This window comes from Python bivittatus, unplaced genomic scaffold (assembly GCF_059951505.1).
Source record: "Python bivittatus isolate LINGU-HERP-01145 unplaced genomic scaffold, Pbiv_v1 ctg000610_np1212, whole genome shotgun sequence".
NCBI classification, from domain to species: domain Eukaryota; kingdom Metazoa; phylum Chordata; class Lepidosauria; order Squamata; family Pythonidae; genus Python; species Python bivittatus.
In genome coordinates this window covers 9,917,129-9,934,756 of record NW_028277088.1, presented here as the reverse complement: position 1 = coordinate 9,934,756, position 17,628 = coordinate 9,917,129, and the positions used below count along the sequence as shown (strand labels likewise).

The following is a 17,628-nucleotide window of genomic DNA, read 5'->3' as shown; positions in this document are numbered from 1 at the left end:
CCTAATACTGAATGGTAGACACCAGTAAGCATCTGAGATACACAGTCAGAGTGTTTTTTTATGGTGCACAAAATACATTTATTTCTAATGATAGAAAAATCAGACTGCAGGACCCTCTGTTGTCCAGGGGAAATGGGTGAGGAACCTAACCAGGAAAGGCCCCTTGGATTATTTGGAGTTTGAGGACTGGGTGGAGCACCTTCCCCTTGTTTCCCTATTGGTGACAGGTATATGTCTCCTTCAGTTTATTGACCTCACTGACACTGATGAGCAAAATTGTGTTACTGCAGTACAAAACATGTAAGGATGGAAGTGTTCTTGGCGTGACCGTGACAAGGATTGCGTTACTGACCCATTGTCAAGCACTCACCCAGGCGTGCGGATACACGGAAGGTATTTCAACTCTTTTTAAAAAATTACCAAAATAGCTTCTTAAAATGATCTAGCATGGTAGATTTTATTGGGTTTTGTTTTGAATAATTGGATGCAGACAATTATTCAATAGCCAGAAGCCAAGCTATTTCTCCCCAAAATTGGAAAGCAACACAGCTTATTTCTTAGCCAAACTGATTTGATTTTTTTCTTAGCCAAACTGATTCAACTGATTCCAGAATTGTAGAGTCCTTGGAGAAAGCTGTATTTGTTACAGTAACTCGTTTGGACTTTTTTTTTTTTTTGCAGCATTTGGAGCATCTTCTTACTACAGGTGGGAACAACAAAGAGAAATTGTAGTGCAAGCTCTAAAATAGTTCAACACCCTACCTCACCCCCTAAAAAGAAAATCCAACCCTCCCATGGCATCAACAGGGAGAAATGAAACAGAAAATCCTGGCTCTTTTTATAAGCATGATACGGTTCTTCCCATTTTGCGCAATTACCAGGCCCCCTTCAGGCTGGATGTGCCTGTCATGCTGCAAAACACCACCAGGATTAATTCAAAGAGGAGCGGGATTCAAGTATAGAGCTGTGATGGAAGTCAGGAGTTCCAAAAGATAGAAAGCTGTGGGATGGGATTTTTCCAAACTTCAGACTATCATCCAAGACAGAGAAGAACTTCAGAGTTGTAATTTTCATCTCTCATTAATATGAACTTCACAAGCCTCTGAGATTTGTATTACCTAGTCCCCAAATACATATCTTGAGGAAATCTCTGTAGGTGGAATAGTCATTATTTTCTGGAAATGATGAACTTCCTATTCTATTTTCAACATTTTCCGCCTATTTTCAGAAGAATAATTAACTGTGACATGTTATGCAAATGAAAATGAGGGAAAGAGAAATGAAGCAACAGATAGGCCAAGAGCAATCAGTATTAATTTACTTCAAATTGTTCTGCAGATATTTTATTTTTAAACTTTTTTTTTTTAAATCAATTACATCTTAAAATGGAGTTTTTGATTGGCTGTACCTGGCATTCAGGAACTAACATTGTTTTTGTCATGCAGCTGAAACAATTGTGAACGTACTAGATTTCAAGAAAGATGTGGGCTTATGGCATGGCATCCTTACAGTAAGTCTACCATTATTTTAAATAATTACTTTAAAATGGGATGTTACATTTTACATTTCCATCAGAAGTTGGCATCCTCTCAAAATGTCACATCTTTTGTAATATTGAAGAGTGATGGTTTGAAGCTTGGCAGATAGAACTGAATGTTGCAGACAGTCATACTGGAAGAACTTTGTGTTACAAGCCAGTGCTTCTTCTCCCATAATGGATAGCCTAGGAAGTTGACAAGCAATTTACCTCCAACTGGAGACATTCAGTCTCTGAATGTGCCTTTACATTTGGAGAATATTAAAGGAAAAAATAATAGCATTTTCTTAATCTCATTCTTGGCCCTAGAACAGGAACAGCCTCTGTCTACAGATTACTGGAATTGGTCCAACACATCTGCTAGGTTGGAGAAAGCTGCCCTTACACGCCCACTTGGAAACATTAGTCCTAGCTTAATAAGTCCCAGGTTTGGTTCACGCAACATACTAAGCCGTAATGTGGTTATCTTGGTTTGGACTGACTGATATATGTAAAGCCAGTCATTCTGGCTAATTCAACAGATTGTACTTAAAACAAGGCATATCTTAGATATGTGAACTCAGTCAAAGAGAGGCTTTATCGGCTCAGAAAAATGCCTGAAGCTGTGACACATATCACTATCTAACTCCAATAATACTCTTTTCCACCAAGACTCTAGTGCTCAGGTTAAAAATAAAGCAAAAACTGATAAGTCTGTTCATCCCTCCATCTTTCATAACTTCCTCTCTCTGGGTCACCACTTGTTTGATCTCCAGCTGAACTTTGACAGATACGATTTGACAGATACGATAACCCAGGTTGTGTTCCTCTGATAACTGCAGAAAGCTCAAAAAGCTATTCTTACAGCGCTGAGAGAAAAGATGGTGTTGTTTGTTTTCAGTATAGCATTCTTAACTTCTTAAGATAGCATCTCTGACAGCCAGAACTTGTTGCCATATGGAGAAAAAATGCTTGAGATCACTATTCAGAATAGCCCCACAAGTATCTGGATTGCCCAAGACAACTTGAAAAATAGAGAATATTTGGTCTCTCTTCAGGGTATGGAATATTTGGTCCCTCTTCAGGGTACAGAATTGGAAATGACATAAGGATTCTTTATTTTTTAACAGGTTTTCAGCTGGTCAGAATTTGCTCGCTTTTCTCCCTGATATCTCAGGACTTTTCCCAGATATATTTTGTGGCTGTGGTAGTTTCTCTGAGATTTGTGGCTGTGCATTTATAAAAATACGTGGTGGAGATTCCTTGTACTCTAAATGAATACAAAAATAAGACTATATGACAGCATTTTTGTGACAGTATAATAGATTTGTTTTTGGATAAGCTATTTATATACACTGAATATTGTTAACCGTGTTTTTATTAGAAAATATTAAATCTAGTACCAGTGGGGTGACATTTGTTCTTTTTTTTAGAAATTCAATAAACACAGTTACAAACTAGGTACTTTGTAAACTTGTTTTCTGCTCAATTTCCCCCCCCCCCCCAATTTTAATGCTTGGGCTGGACCCGGTTTTCTTTTTGAAAAAAGGAATCAAGAGAGAGAAGGAATTGTGTAGAGTTAAAAAATAGAGAGAGACATGCTATGTAATGAGGATTCAGATTTTTGAAATGTTGCGCATCCTAAATGCAAAATGAAAAATATTTTGTAACTGCTTTTGAAATAATTTTGCATTTGTAAAATACTCTCTTGGAAACTTCTGCTGGCAGAAACAAGGTGGTAAAATTTCATAACGTTATTTTTCCCTTGTCATTTAATTTTAGAGTTGACACTGTATTTTTAACATCTCAAAGCAGATGTTTAACATCTAAATATCTTTTTTTGCTTCATTGTGTGAAGAGATAACCCACTCTTTCCTTTCTGTGTCTGTCTCTTCTCCTTCCCTTTCCCTTTCCTTCCCTTCCCCTTCTCTTTAAATTCCCCCCTCTCTTTAAGTTATTTTATTCTGCAGTCTTCTTCACATTTACTATTAATCCTCTCAGATTACTTTTTTGGGTTATTAGACATTTTGTTTTTCCGCGCACGCACACACACAGAGAATAGTATTCTACATTTAAGATCAGATGCATAGTTTTTTTATTGTTCATAGTTTTTTTAGGGATACCCTATACATTCCAAAAATAAACCCCAAATCAAGAAAATTGGCATGCTATTGAAATAGGATAATCCTTTTACAACCACGTTTCCTGTTCTTAAGAACTCACTTGGAAAGCTTTCTTCTGTTTGCTAGACAAGACATATAGCTCTTAAACAAAGAATTATAGCTGTTTCTTCGCTGCTGACACTTATATTTCCTTGATTTAATTTCAGAGTGTTATGAACATGATGCATGTGATAAGCATCCCATATTCCTTAATGAAAGTGAACCCACTTTCATGGATACAGAAGGTGTGCCAGTACAAAGGTAAGAGTGAGGTCTGCATCAATCTGCTTTGAGGGAAGGGAGTAGGCTTTATTATATTAAACTGGCAATATAGAGGTCATCTCTCCTGCTCCTTTTTCGTGCCTAATCAGGGAAAAGTTGGCTTGTAATACTATAAAAACTGAAAGTCCAAATTAAAATCCAATCTGTCTGCCAGTTGGCCGTACCTTATATATTGCAGATGTTTAATAGTAAAATTGTATTTTAAATATCTTTCTGATTGTTTATTGCATGGTGTAGTGAATTAAGCCTGAGTTTATATGTCATTCTTTCTCTCTCTCCTCTACATCCCTCAGCAAAAGTGGCTTGTGTAAAATCTAGGGATATGCACTGGGCATTAGTAGCACATAGAGATCAACGTGATATCAACCTCTCCTCACTTCGAATGCTGATAGTGGCTGATGGCGCCAATCCATGTAAGTGATGATTGTAGAACAGAAATACAATCCAGTTGGCTTTGCTGTTGGACATTCTATGTCAACATCAGTCATGGAAGCTACTAAACAAGGATGTATGTCTGTAGTCTTAATATTTCCATTCCTAAGATATCTGGCCCTTGTTCTCCCTTTCTCTCTCTCTCTCTCTCTCTCTCAAATGAGAGTTTAAAATTATTCTTTCTGCTGCAAAGAGTCGTCCAAAAGATTACATTTCAAAGTTCATTGTAAATTCTTTTCATTTTTCTAGCAATACCCTGAAGCAAATCCAATATTCTACAGTAGTGCAAACGGAAGCAGTCTAGTTCTATATAATTGGACAAGCTGTTACATAAAACTTCTCCTTAAGAGTAGAAAAGACTGGAAGGTTTCTCAGCCAATCACTTGAAACTTGGCAGGGGTGGAGGTGGTTTCCTTTCCTTGCTCAAGTATATGCATGCAAAATGCAAACTACATGCAGGTTCTTCTGTCACTTGTGAAGAATGTATGTCCAAAATACCAATCTGTGTCTCTTTCAGCTTCCTGAGTAGTTGCTTTTTGTATTTTGATTATGTACTTTATTAGGATTTTTAAATATCCCGGAGACTCAAGGGATTTATATTTGTATAAATCATATCAAAATAAATTTTTGCAGCAGATCAAAACCATGAGCCAAAAGCAAGATGTACAGTTAAATCGAGATTGATTGAATCCCCAGTGGGCTCCAAAAGAAAAACGATTTTCACATAGTGCCGAAAAAGTAATAAAGGAACAAGGGAGGAAGTTCACCATCTTAGTCTCAACACTGAGAGGACCTTCTTCATGTTGCTATCCTTAGAATTTCCAACACAGGAAAACTCAGGGCAGATCCTCTATTGATAATGGGTAATTAGACTAATTCATATAAAATGCTGTGGGTCTTTAGGGACCTATTTATGGCTGTAAAACTCAAAACCAGCATATTGTATGGGGAAGATATAGTAACTAAGAACTGCCGAACGTTTTTGAAAATATTTGAATTCAGTTGGACATCATATATATATTTTGTACCTTGATATGTCTGCCTTTGTACAAAACGAAAATTGAGTTTTGATCATTAGAAGCAGAGGAGATACAAATACTTCTTTTTTTAAGCCATTCATGAAGCTCTACGTGAAATAGAATTGTCTCCATGTACCAAGTGCAAATAACATCCGGCAGTAGAGGTGTAATTTCCAGAGTAATATTCAGTTCTGCTCCTAGTTTTATTCGACAGCATATAAAGAATTTGACTGCATAGTTCAGCTTCAGTTAAGAGCTGTTATAGCTGCTTTTGGGGGCAAAAGCATGCTCAGTGAGTTTCAGAAAAGCAATTTAAATGAGAAGGATTGGCATATTAGAAACTGTCTTTGAGCACATGGAGCCAATTTGGTACTTCTATAGATTTCAACCTATATGTCAATTATTTGCAGTTGCTCAGTAGTGTGTGTGTGTGTGTGTGTTTGTTTGTTTGTTTAGCTTGGTTGGCATCTAGATTTCTCTCTTGGAAACCACCTATTTAGAATTTCTGTTTTGTTCTGAGGAACTGTTGATTATTGCACATAGAATGATATTGAATTAAAATTATTTATGTGTACTTTCTAACTCCAGGGTCTATTTCTTCATGTGATGCATTTCTTAATGTCTTCCAAAGTAAAGGCCTAAGACAAGAAGTCATCTGTCCTTGTGCTAGTTCACCAGAGGCTCTCACAGTGGCAATTAGAAGGTATTGTATGAGTCAAATATAAATGTGCAATCTTGAAGGTAGTGAAATTTAATGGAAACAATAATCTAAGAATGAAATAAATAGGAAAACACTTCATAATTAGATCTGTCATTAAACTTGAGATCGGTAACTTTGCATTATCCTTGCTTTTTTTTTTGCAATAACACCCTCCCTCCCTTTATTTATTGTTTTCCTTGAGATATACTGGAAGTATAGCTGTGTTCCATACAGGCAGTCCTCATTATCCACAGTTCTATTAGCCATCATTTTGCATATCCACAGTTGGTAAATACTGACCAAATCTCATCTATGGGTAGTCCTCGCTTAACAACCCTACTTGGGACCAGAATTTCTGTTGCTAAGCGAAGCGGTCGCTAGGCGAAACATCATGTGACCACACCACTTAGCAACGGCAGTTCTGGTAGTCCCAGTTGTGGTTGTTAGGTGAGGACCTCCCACTTCTCCTACCAGGTGCGAACTGCTGGCTCCCTCCCACTGCCTCCTCTCCAACCAGGCCTGGCGAGCTCCCTTTGGTAGACAGAGTTCCACTACCCTGTTACATTTGTCTCCACTTCAACTCCCCCCACTCACCTATCTCCCCCTCATCTCTGCCCTTTGGGCTGCCCTGCACTCCACCACTGCCTACCACTGCTGCCCCCCATCCCCAACTGTCCTTCACCGTCTTCTTCCTTCTGTTGATGAGATGCACCCGGCCAAGGCAGCTGCTGGCCCTTTGTGAGGCCTCCAGGACACAGAAGGAAGAAGATGGCAAAGGTCAGCTGCGGGGGCAGCAGGGATGTCGGAGCGCAGGGTGTGTGGCATCGCAAAGGGCAGCAGCTGCCTCAGCCAGGCACACCTCTTCAGCAGCAGGAGGAAGAAGAAGGTGAAGGTCAGCTGGGCAGCTGGCAGGGGCAGTGGAGTGCAGGACAGCCAAAAGGGCAGAGATGGGTGGGAGATAGGCAGGTGGAGGGAATTAAAGCACGCTGCAGTCATAAATGCAGGCAGGCTGCCATGTGCCCGGATTTTGATCACATGACCACAGGAGTGCTGCAATGGCTGTAACTTTGAGGACCAGTTGTAACTACCATTCGTTCAGCATTGTTGTAGCTTTGAACAGTTACTGAACAAATGGTCATTAAGTGAGGACTACCTATACAGTGAAAGATTTCACGAGTCTGTTTGGGGTGCAAGGACTTTTGGAGCATTTCTTGTGCATTTTATGGCAGATGGGCATTTTGCACATGCATAAAGTGCAGTTTTTCCAGGTCTTGATATACATGACTTTGTTATCTGTGGTTATTAGGTTAGATTGAAATTCCCACAAATAAAGTCGACCAATTGTATTTATATAATTGTGTCAAATTTTCTTTATGCCAGCTTTGACTTTTAAAGTTTGCCGTTTTAAAAGTGTTGAAATGCATCAATGCAAGATTGTGTCATTCTAATATGCTTGGATTTGTTTGAAAAGATCATGGAGAGATTTTTGTTACATTGAATGCTATCCAGCATCTCAGATATTTGATACTGTTCTTCCATTCTTTGGCTCTTTTTTGTAATAAAGTTTTCCCATTGTGGCAGTGGAAAAATAGCTACAAGTCTCATAGCTTTAGTTGCAAAGCATGCATAAAAGCTATCTGAGAAGACATCAGTACTGGTGGTACTCTCTTTATGGGTAAATTCACACAGTCAAGAGAATGGAACAGGGCATTTGGAAAGCATAAATTCAGATCTCTGCCCATTGCATGAGCTCAGGCAAGTCACAGTATCTCAGGTTTAACTACCTCATAAAGGTGTTGCAAGCAAAACATAGATAAGAAAAAATGCAAGTCCTTGGAGAAAGAACAAATGTACATATATGATAGGCACTGTCCACTTCTAGATTGTCTCCTGTTGATACATGTCATTCAACTCACGGTAACATCTGTATGCAATAACCAGCTACTAATGGTATGAAACCTTTGCCAGATGTTACCAGCTACTGTAATAAAGATAACTGCTTAAATTGAAGTCATTGGTGCTTCTAGTTCAGAATTGTTCTCACTGACTGAAATTGAACCTGAAGGTGTTTGTAGGCATAGTCTATTGAACTATGACCCCAAACTATTTTTAATTAATTTAATTTTAAACTTTGCTTCAGCCGGCTGAATATTCAAGAATATTCTGTGTTTGTCCTTTTGAAATATTTGAATACTATTATATGTGGCAATCTAGAGTTTTCCACCATTCAATACATTTTTATAACTACAATAACATTGATTCCTACTGAAAATATATTACAGTAATCAGCCCAATATACGTATCCCATAGGAAAGCTGAACATAAACTTACTTCCTCTGATGAGATTACATTTATGCCCTAATACTTATAGCTTGCTTATATCAATGTTATGCATAGAGGTTGGTGGAACACAGTAAATTTGTTCCATCCCTAACCTGGTGGGTTTTCTGATTCCAAGATAATCTTACAAGCAGCAAGGCACAGGTGGAGGATTAAAGGTTGATCAATATTGTGGTGAAACATTCCTCCAAAGTGATGGGAGTGCCATTAATCATTGCCACCCATTTACTTGCCTCTCATTTGTTACTCCTTAATGTACATTCAATCCAATCCATAGCTAGCGTGCTTGATCCTTTTACTGGTATCATGTTGGGAGGGGTGAAAGTCTTTTTAGAATCTTTTAATCAAAATTTATGGAGCCTGTCATTCTGTCTCTGTCTCTCTCTTTAATTAATATGGTTACCATCCAGTATTTCAAGCATCACTGGGAACCCACACTGTAATTTAAGATTAACCATACAGCTAAACTTTTTTTATGACAACCTGCCAAAGGCATAGGTACATACTAGCAACAATGTTTGGTATGGATTATGTCATGAAATATAGTCTTTCTGTGGAAGAATCGTTACATTAAAACAAATAATTGGATTTCCTCCTGTATGCTTTTGAGCTTCAGAGTTTTGTCTAGGTGTATGGAAGAAATCATTCCAGGATTGGGCTATGTTCATGTCTTATGATCAGAAACAGAATAATTCAAAGAACTTTGATCAAAACTACTGGCTCAAAGCCTGTTGGCAAAGCAGAAACATGGGTGATTGTGGAAAGGTTTCTAGCTCCTTCATAAGCCAGTAGTGTAGGATATAAATGGTATGTTAAGGGATGGCACACCAAAAGTGAACAAGAGCATATTTAATTAGAAATACTTAAGTAAACTGTGATGATTCCTTGTGTCTACTCCCTAATAACATTCATCTTATTAAACTGTTATTTAATAGCACTTCTCACATTAAACATTGCAATCCAATAGCAAACTTAGAGGCCTCTCCCTAAGCTTTTCAGGAAGGGGGGTTGTATGTATCCATGAACCCACCTTCATTGATCTATCTCCTCTCACTACTTTCCATGTGTTAGCTTTTTTCAAATAGAATATATCAGTAGATAACAACTAGAGTCTGAAAAATTATTACAATATGGATCGCAAAGGCCTAGCTTCTCTCCAGCTTATGAGCCATGGTTGGTCATGACAAAAGCACATTACAGAATATTTGGGAAGAAGGGCTATTCCTGTTGAGAGGCATCATTACACATCAGGTTTTATTACTTATTTAAGCAATTTATATGGCTACTCCCAAAAGTATCTGGATAGTGTACAGAGGTTAAAACAACAACAATTTAACAACAACCCATAATGCCTGAAGCCACAAGCACAACCCAACTCATAAAAGACAATGTTAACCAACATTAGAGCTCTTCTAACCATCCAGGTCAAGTGGCTGGAGGAACACCAGGTCTTCAGTGCCTTACAAAAGGTTAACAGGATTGGGGCCATCTGGGTCTCCCATGAGATACTGTTCAATAGGGCAGGTGCTGCTACAGAGAAAGCACAATTCTGGAGTCCAACAAGATGACATTTTTTAATAGAAGGGAGTAAGATCATGCCCTTCCTGCTAGATCTGGTGGAGCAAGGAAAGACAATGGTTGCTGTAGATGGCACTCAAACTAGGAATCGTTCTCAAGCTGGGCATATGTGAAATGAGAGTTTCTTCCCATTTAGGTATCACTGACATTTTTCATACATTTCCAGGCCAACAGATGACAGCAATCAACCACCAGGAAGGGGAGTACTGTCCATGCACGGGCTTACTTATGGAGTAATCAGAGTGGATTCTGAAGAAAAGCTTTCTGTTCTAACAGTGCAGGATGTTGGCTTGGTGATGCCTGGAGGTAAAGCTTCCATAGCTCACTCAGAAAAATGTATAACATTTGCATTTTTTTTTTCTCTTAAGGCAGTGTTTCTCAGCCTTGGCATCTTTAAGATGTGTGGACTTGAACTCCCAAAATTCTGGGAGTTGAAGTCCACAAATCTTAAAGTTGCCAAGGTTTGGAAACACTGTCTTGAGGAACATTGTTATTATTCACAGAGTCACCATTTTCTCAATGCTAGTATTTAACTCTATTTTTCAATATATTTCATGGTTTAGCTTCTCCCATCCATTCCCCATCCTTTGTCAACTAATGTTACCATTTCTCCAATAAACATCTACATAAAATTACTTTAAATATGATTATCTCCTAGGCAGATTTTTAGAGTGATACCCTTGGTATGATCTAACTGTAACACGAAGGCTTTGTTTTCTGCAAACCCTTGTAGGAAATAACTTTTTCATAAATCACATGTAGATTCATTACATAATTTTGTAGAGTGCAGGACTGAGATTCTATGCATCGTTCCCATTGGAAAAAAGCCAGTTACAAAGGCATTCTGTTCTGTTTCCCTTCCACTCTGTGTCATGTTGGCTGCCTTCCCATGTCTAAACTTATGCTTGTTTGGGGGTTAACTGTAGTTAGCAATCCATCAGGAGTCATATATGGTCACCTCCTTTTTTATGCCCAAGATTGGAAAGAGGAGAAGAGTTACGAGGTATATTTAGCAGGGTGGAAGAATAACCAGGAACTTGGAATAGAAGATGATTCTGGAAGACTTCTTTCTTGATCATGCTATATCTTCTCCCAGTCTAAAAATTTAAAAGATTTGTCTATCCTTCCCCAGCATTACTTGTTCTTACAAGTTTAGCTGTTAGACATGAACTGCATTCCTTATTTTGATTAAATCTTCAGTGTTAATTTTCCTGCGGGAATTAACTTTTTCATCTTGATTAGTTTTTTCATTAACTTCATACAGAAGGAGGTATCTTCTCTGCAACATATATCACCAAAAGATAGGCTTCCTTGGGGAGGAGAGGGGACGAATTCACAACAGGCACACTGAGTCTTCTCAATCCTGAATAGAAATTCAGTGATTGGTTAGAATTTAAAATATCAAGGCTTGAAAGTTGACACCACCTGCTTGCAGAAGGACAGACTGCCTGAGCAGATGATCAGCCCCTGTGCGCCTTCCTCCTGCTCCCTCCTTGGCCCTCCCCCATCGTCAGGACAACCCAGCTGCCAATCCAACAGCAGCAGCCAATCAGACAGCAGCCATGAGAAGGGAGAAGACAAGATGGCTGCCCAGGATCTCTGCAGCCCAGGCCTTGTGAGGAATAGGCTGAATAAACCGAGCCAAAGATCAGAAGTCAAATAAAGGGGCAGAGTAAAAGATAGGCAGCCCTGACGAGAAAGAGGCAACCAGACAGGAGGTGGCAGCTGAGAAAACTGGGAGGAGAGAGGCGTTTGTTTCCTTCCCTCAGACTGGCGTGAGGGAAAAGTTCTTCCCTCAGAGGGAGAAAAGATTCAGAAGAGGAGGAGGAGAATCCAGAAGCCCAGCCAGGGGCACTCAAGCAGAAAGGGCGAAGAGAAAGTCAAGGCTTTGACAGAACAGAAAGAGAAAACAGAAACTGAAAAAGATAAAAGACAGATTGAACTATGTAGAAAAAGGAGTACAGGTAGTCCTTGCCTAACAACCATTTGTTTAGTGACTCTTAGAAGTTACGATGATGCTGAAAAAAGTGACTTACTACCAGTCCTTGCACTTATGACATCGCAGGGTCCTTGCAGTCACGTGATCGCAATTTGGGCGCTTGGCAACTGTTGTGCATTTATGACATGGTCACCTGATCGCCATTTGCGACCTTCCCAGCCAGCTTCTGACAAGCAAAGTCAATGTGGCAGGAGGTTGCAAATCGTGGGCATGTAATGTCTCACTTAATGGCCTGGGTGATTCACTTAACAACTAAAACTGAGACTACTGGAAGTGCTGTCGCTAAGCAGGGTGGTCATTTTTGCTTAACAACCACTTCGGTTAGCGATGGATTTGCCAGTCCCAATTAGGGTCGTTAAGCAAGGACTACTGTACCTGTATAGCTCTATAGAGAGTGACAGTAGAGAATAGTAATAAGGTATGAACATATAGTAAAATTGGACTTTAAAGAATATAGTGCAGATAAGAGCTTATAGATAATAGATGGTTAAAATAGAAAATTGTTTTACTGTTAAGATTCATTTCTGCACTAGTTAAAGGCATTTTATAATTTGCAATTTCTTTTTTTATTATAATTATTTTGTAAGCTTTCCTTTTGTAAAATAAAAGTTTCCCTCCCAGCCATTGAAGGGAAAAATAAAAACCCAATCAATTGTCAAAGTTTCCAGTGCTTTGTGGCTATTGTGTCTGGGTCAGTCTGGTTATTGGTGGTTCAAAAAAAGAACCCGCGACACTGTTAAATCCACATGTGATGTCACATGTTGAATTCAACATATTAATTAATTAATTAGAGTTATCCTGCCTTTATTTTTTGTCATTCAAGGCAGCGTACATACCTAATGCTCCCACCTCCTATTTTCTCCACAATAACAACCCTGTGAGTTGGTTGCATCGTCTATATCTGTTTTACAACACTAGGAAAAATACTACTCTTGCTTTTTTCTAATAGCCATAATGTGTGCCGTAAAGCCAGATGGAGTTCCTCAACTCTGCCGAACAGATGAAGTTGGTGAACTCTGTGTATGCGCTATTGCAACAGGTACATCTTACTATGGACTCTCTGGAATGACCAAAAATACATTTGAGGTGAGTTGGAGTTGGACAGAACTGTTAACTTCATGTTTTAAAAAAAAGTTTGGATTCACATTCATAGAAATGATCCATTTGTGAGGCTGCATTTCTCAATAGTCTAAGTTGGACTATTACTGTCTTCTCCAGTCATTCCCAATCTGAACATCTGCTCCCAGAATTCCTAAGACTGGGAAATGTGGGAGTTGACACTCTACAGTTCTAAAGAGCTCTAGAATAGAGAAAGCTGTTTGATCCTGACTGATAGAGGATAACCAGTAGCAGATTTTCTCAAAATAATGTTTTATTTATGTCTGTGTTCATGTATGTGTTTTATTTTCGCACACGTAGATTATAAATAAAATTGGAAAAGAGTAAGAAGCAAAGGAAATTATAAACTGACTTTGCATGCTGTGAATTGGGCTGCAAAAAGTTCCAAAAATTACCTGCCTGCGAATGCCATTTTTTGTAACAATATATATAGAGGCATTTTTACTAGTTGCAAAAGCTAAGAAAGTAAAAACCTGCTGTCTTAATGCTGCACCCTAGACTACATTGCACCCTAACGCCTTAGTGGGAAAAATAGCAGAATGGTTTTGAGACAGGATCTATACTTTATTAGGCCCTTTCCTAACTCCTGCATTCTATATTTTTCCATTATTTCTGAAAACTTCATTAACTGTTTTCATTTTAGCCATTGCCACCTCTACTTATAATATATTTTATCCCCCTCTCCAGATTAGGCAGAAGGCAGTACCAAGGCTCTGGAGGTACTGGACTGAAATCTGGGGTTTCATGCAAATGTTATTTTCCACTAAGAAATGAAGTGTGCTAGAAGTACAGCATTGCAGTATTTAAATGCTATACCTTTAGTAACATTTTAGTGAATGGCTGGGTTCATACATTGCATTGAGCAGTTTTATGGCTTAGGTTTTAGTGCGTTGTGTAAACCAAGCCATTGTCATTTATAAATCATAGCTCATGGCTTATTGTGTCATATACACACAACCAATTATAACTTCAACAAGACAAAATTAGCAAACTATTGCTTAGAACAATAGTCAGTATGGGTGTACAAAAGCCAATACTAGTGTTCTCACAAAGTAGTGGAAGACAGAGGCTTATGTTTCATGTGTAGTAATTTTAATATCTGTCTTCTAGAATCACCTAAACCATCCCCTGCTGATACAGTGGAAATGAACCTCCTCACCATCACTCCTCTGTCTTTCTCACAGGTGTTCCCTATGACTAATTCAGGTGCCCCCATAAGCGAATATCCCTTTATAAGAACTGGACTTCTTGGGTTCATTGGCCCTGGAGGACTTGTTTTTGTTGTTGGTAAAATGGATGGTCTGATGGTTGTCAGTGGGCGGAGACACAATGCAGATGACATCGTAGCTACAGCGTTGGCAGTGGAACCCATGAAGTTTGTCTACAGGGGAAGGTGAGCTTCTGTTTCTTCCCATCCTGATTCTTTTTTGAATAGGATATTGAAAGAGCCCTTCCCTTGCTCAGAGCAAACCTTAGATAAGGTGGTGATCAGGGTTCCAAATAGATTAGCCAACATGCATTAATTACTACTAGAAGGCCTTTATTTAATATCATGTTCAGAAATAAAACCAAGGCATAATGAACCATTGTACTAATTTTGATTTTTAAGTTTCTTATTTACCATAGCAAAAATAAAAGAAATTGCATGTATTTGGAGCATTTTATTTGGAGTATATGGCATCCTATCACTAAGTTATAGTTAACAACTAAGGCAAGGGGGCCTACGAGATGGGTGCACCATTTTTGTGATTGTTGTTGTCCTCAGCCGCTATTGTTACTCTTTCTGATTATTGTTTTTTTTTAGTTTTTAACATTGTTTGCTGCCCAGAGTCGCTAAAGTTGCAAGATGGGCGGCAGTATAAGCCAACTAAAATAAATAAATAAGTTGTCAGGGCTGCTTAAGGACCAATTAAGACTACATAGAATAAAACAGATCATAGAAAAATATTTAGAGAAAATAGATGAAAACCAATTAGAGACAGAGCAGATATAAAGACCTGGGAAAGAGGCTTTAATCCGGCATCAAACTGGATACCAGGCAAACCCCTTTAGGAAACTCATTACAGGGATGCTACAAATGGAAACAACTTTGCATATTTCCGTTTCTCTAAATAAAAACTTGGGCAGGAATGCTTGTTTTCTTTGCCTTGCTTAGTAAATATTACTCTGAACATATATAGAGCGAAATACTGTTTGCAATGATTGTGTATTACTCTATGGAAAGCCAACATGAGCTTGCTTTTATAATAGCTGTTCTAGTTACTGCTCTATTTTAAACTTCTGTAGGTGTTCAGTGCAGCTGTCTTCTAGAGGAAATAAAGAACCCGGGCTCTAATCTTCTCTGTTGCATAACTAATGAGGACTGAGTCACACAAAACCATGAAAGGGAGTGGCTCTGCTCTTAGCGTTCTTACCCAATTGCAATTGTCTTGGTTTGCACATCCCACAGGATAGCAGTATTTTCAGTGAGTGTCCTTCACGATGAGAGAATAGTCATTGTGGCTGAGCAGAGGCCGGATTCTACAGAAGAAGACAGCTTTCAGTGGATGAGCAGAGTCCTGCAGGTACAAATGCTTAACCTGTAATCAGCAGGGTCAAGTGGGAAGGCATGATGTGCCAAGATAGCCACCTGTTGCCTAAAAGCATAAGCATCCATTGGCACTTGCCGAGAGAGGCAAAACATCTCTAGGCAAAACAGTCCATTCCCCCCCCCCTCCCCCAGGCCTTCTGGACAGATGACTACTCTGTCTTTGGTAATAGCTGTAGCAATGGTGGTGTGAACTTGCAGACCCTTTTAAGAAACTCAGGGAATGGAGTGGGAAAAACACAACTTATAACAAGGGGAGGAAATATATAGCAGACTACTCATCCCCAAAGTGCTTGCTAATTAGCTGTTTGTTGATTCTGTAATGGTATTGCCTTGTGGGTGTTGTATTTCTTCCAGTCTGCAGCTTTATATTTTAGTGTGTTGGGCTCTCTTGAACAGTGTTTGTGATTGAAAGGATGGATACCATTTATAAAGAAGCGGAAGTTGCTGGATGCTCAACTCATTGTTTTGTAGTTTTGCAAGACATTTGTAGTTGTACATGAGCTCCCTTAGCCCATAATATATCTCTCCCTCTTTTGGGGGGAATTTTCTTTTACATCCATTTAAATGGCAGAGGAAACACAAGGAGCAAAAAAAAAAAAAAAAAGTTTTAGAGCATTCAAGCAAGGTCTTATAAATAGAGCAACTTAGCACTCCAGATTCTTTTGTAGTTTGCACTAGCTGTGGAGGTATAAGTGTGAGGATCTTGCAAGTTAACATCATCAGGGGAACTACCAAGGAAGGGGAAAACATAAAGATGGGGGAAACCAGGAAAGAACAGGCACTTATTTTGGCTACATGCCATAATGGCACGCAATGAAAGTATAGGATTCTACCAAGGCTGCTCAAAGAAGGATGAATTATGAGTAGGGATGTAAAAGAATTTTACATGGGTGTTTTGAAAGGCAGTTCAAGCAAGAACATCAGGACAGGAGAAAAGGTGGATTTTGCTAAGCAGGAAGGAGATGAGAAAAAAATTATATTTTAAAATATTTATTTTTGTGCATGTTTTAGTGCCTTTTTTTCATTAACTCCATCCCCCTTCATCCCCACTGGCAATTTGAGTAGATAGGACTAGGGGAATACAGTAGTGCATACTCGATTCTCCTCTTAATGGCTCTTGAGTTTTAGAACCTGTTGTCCTTCATCAGCTTTGGGACACAGTGCCTCGTCTTTTCACTGTCCAGTTTATATTATTTTAAATAACTTTATTATAGTGAAGCAATCCTTGGCCCCTCTTTTTGACCTGGCACTGTTTTACAGCAGGGACAGAGAACCTCTTTTTCTCTCAAGAGCCATATTTCCTCAGTGGTGCTGTGTTGAGAATGACCTGATGGGTGAAGCTGAAGCAAAAAGCCACAGTGGATGATGGCCGCAACATTTTTCTTTTGTATTCTCTTTTTGCTCTTTCAGGCTAGAAAAGAGATGGACACCATTTAGTAGTGGTGTGAAAACTGGTCTCTTGAACAGAGTATTTTTTTATTGTGAAGGGCCTTGTGAAGGCTGCAAGTTGTCCACTCCTGTTCTTCATAGCCTATTTTTCTAGGGTACCAGTGTGGACCAATATTTCTGAGAACTCTGGCTGATAATAACGTTGAGCAGGACACAGTTTCACCAGTGTGAATTTAGCATATATTAAAATCAAGTTGCTCTGAGTAAGAAAGGAACATACTCTTGCTCTTTCTCTTGCTTCCTTAGCCACTCAAAATCTATGATTCTAAGAACAATTTTCTAATGTTTTCTTATCTCAAATTCTTATAGTCATAAAGTTAGTCTCGATTTGCAATGTACAGCAATTCTGCATAGTAAGCAAGGGAAGAATGTGGGTTTTTAGCTTTAATTTGTTTTCTGTTCGTGAACACAAACCTAAGTTGAAGTTGGTCAAGAATTATAT

At 38.8% G+C, this 17,628-nt stretch overlaps 1 protein-coding gene across 11 annotated transcripts in view; it reads left to right on the top strand.

Annotated features, from left to right (window-relative positions):
• The window catches only part of DIP2C (DIP2 acetate--CoA ligase C (putative)), a 280,542-nt gene that overhangs the window by 220,632 nt on the left and 42,282 nt on the right, over window positions 1–17,628 (top strand). For all 11 annotated transcript variants that reach the window (XM_088150265.1, XM_088150274.1, XM_088150266.1 and 8 more), the window contains 9 exons: window positions 291–393; window positions 1,446–1,510; window positions 3,846–3,939; window positions 4,254–4,373; window positions 6,000–6,114; window positions 10,196–10,335; window positions 12,978–13,114; window positions 14,332–14,540; window positions 15,597–15,711. In XM_088150265.1, coding sequence (XP_088006391.1) covers window positions 291–393; window positions 1,446–1,510; window positions 3,846–3,939; window positions 4,254–4,373; window positions 6,000–6,114; window positions 10,196–10,335; window positions 12,978–13,114; window positions 14,332–14,540; window positions 15,597–15,711 — 1,098 coding nt within the window. The remainder of the gene's footprint in view (window positions 1–290; window positions 394–1,445; window positions 1,511–3,845; window positions 3,940–4,253; window positions 4,374–5,999; window positions 6,115–10,195; window positions 10,336–12,977; window positions 13,115–14,331; window positions 14,541–15,596; window positions 15,712–17,628) is intronic.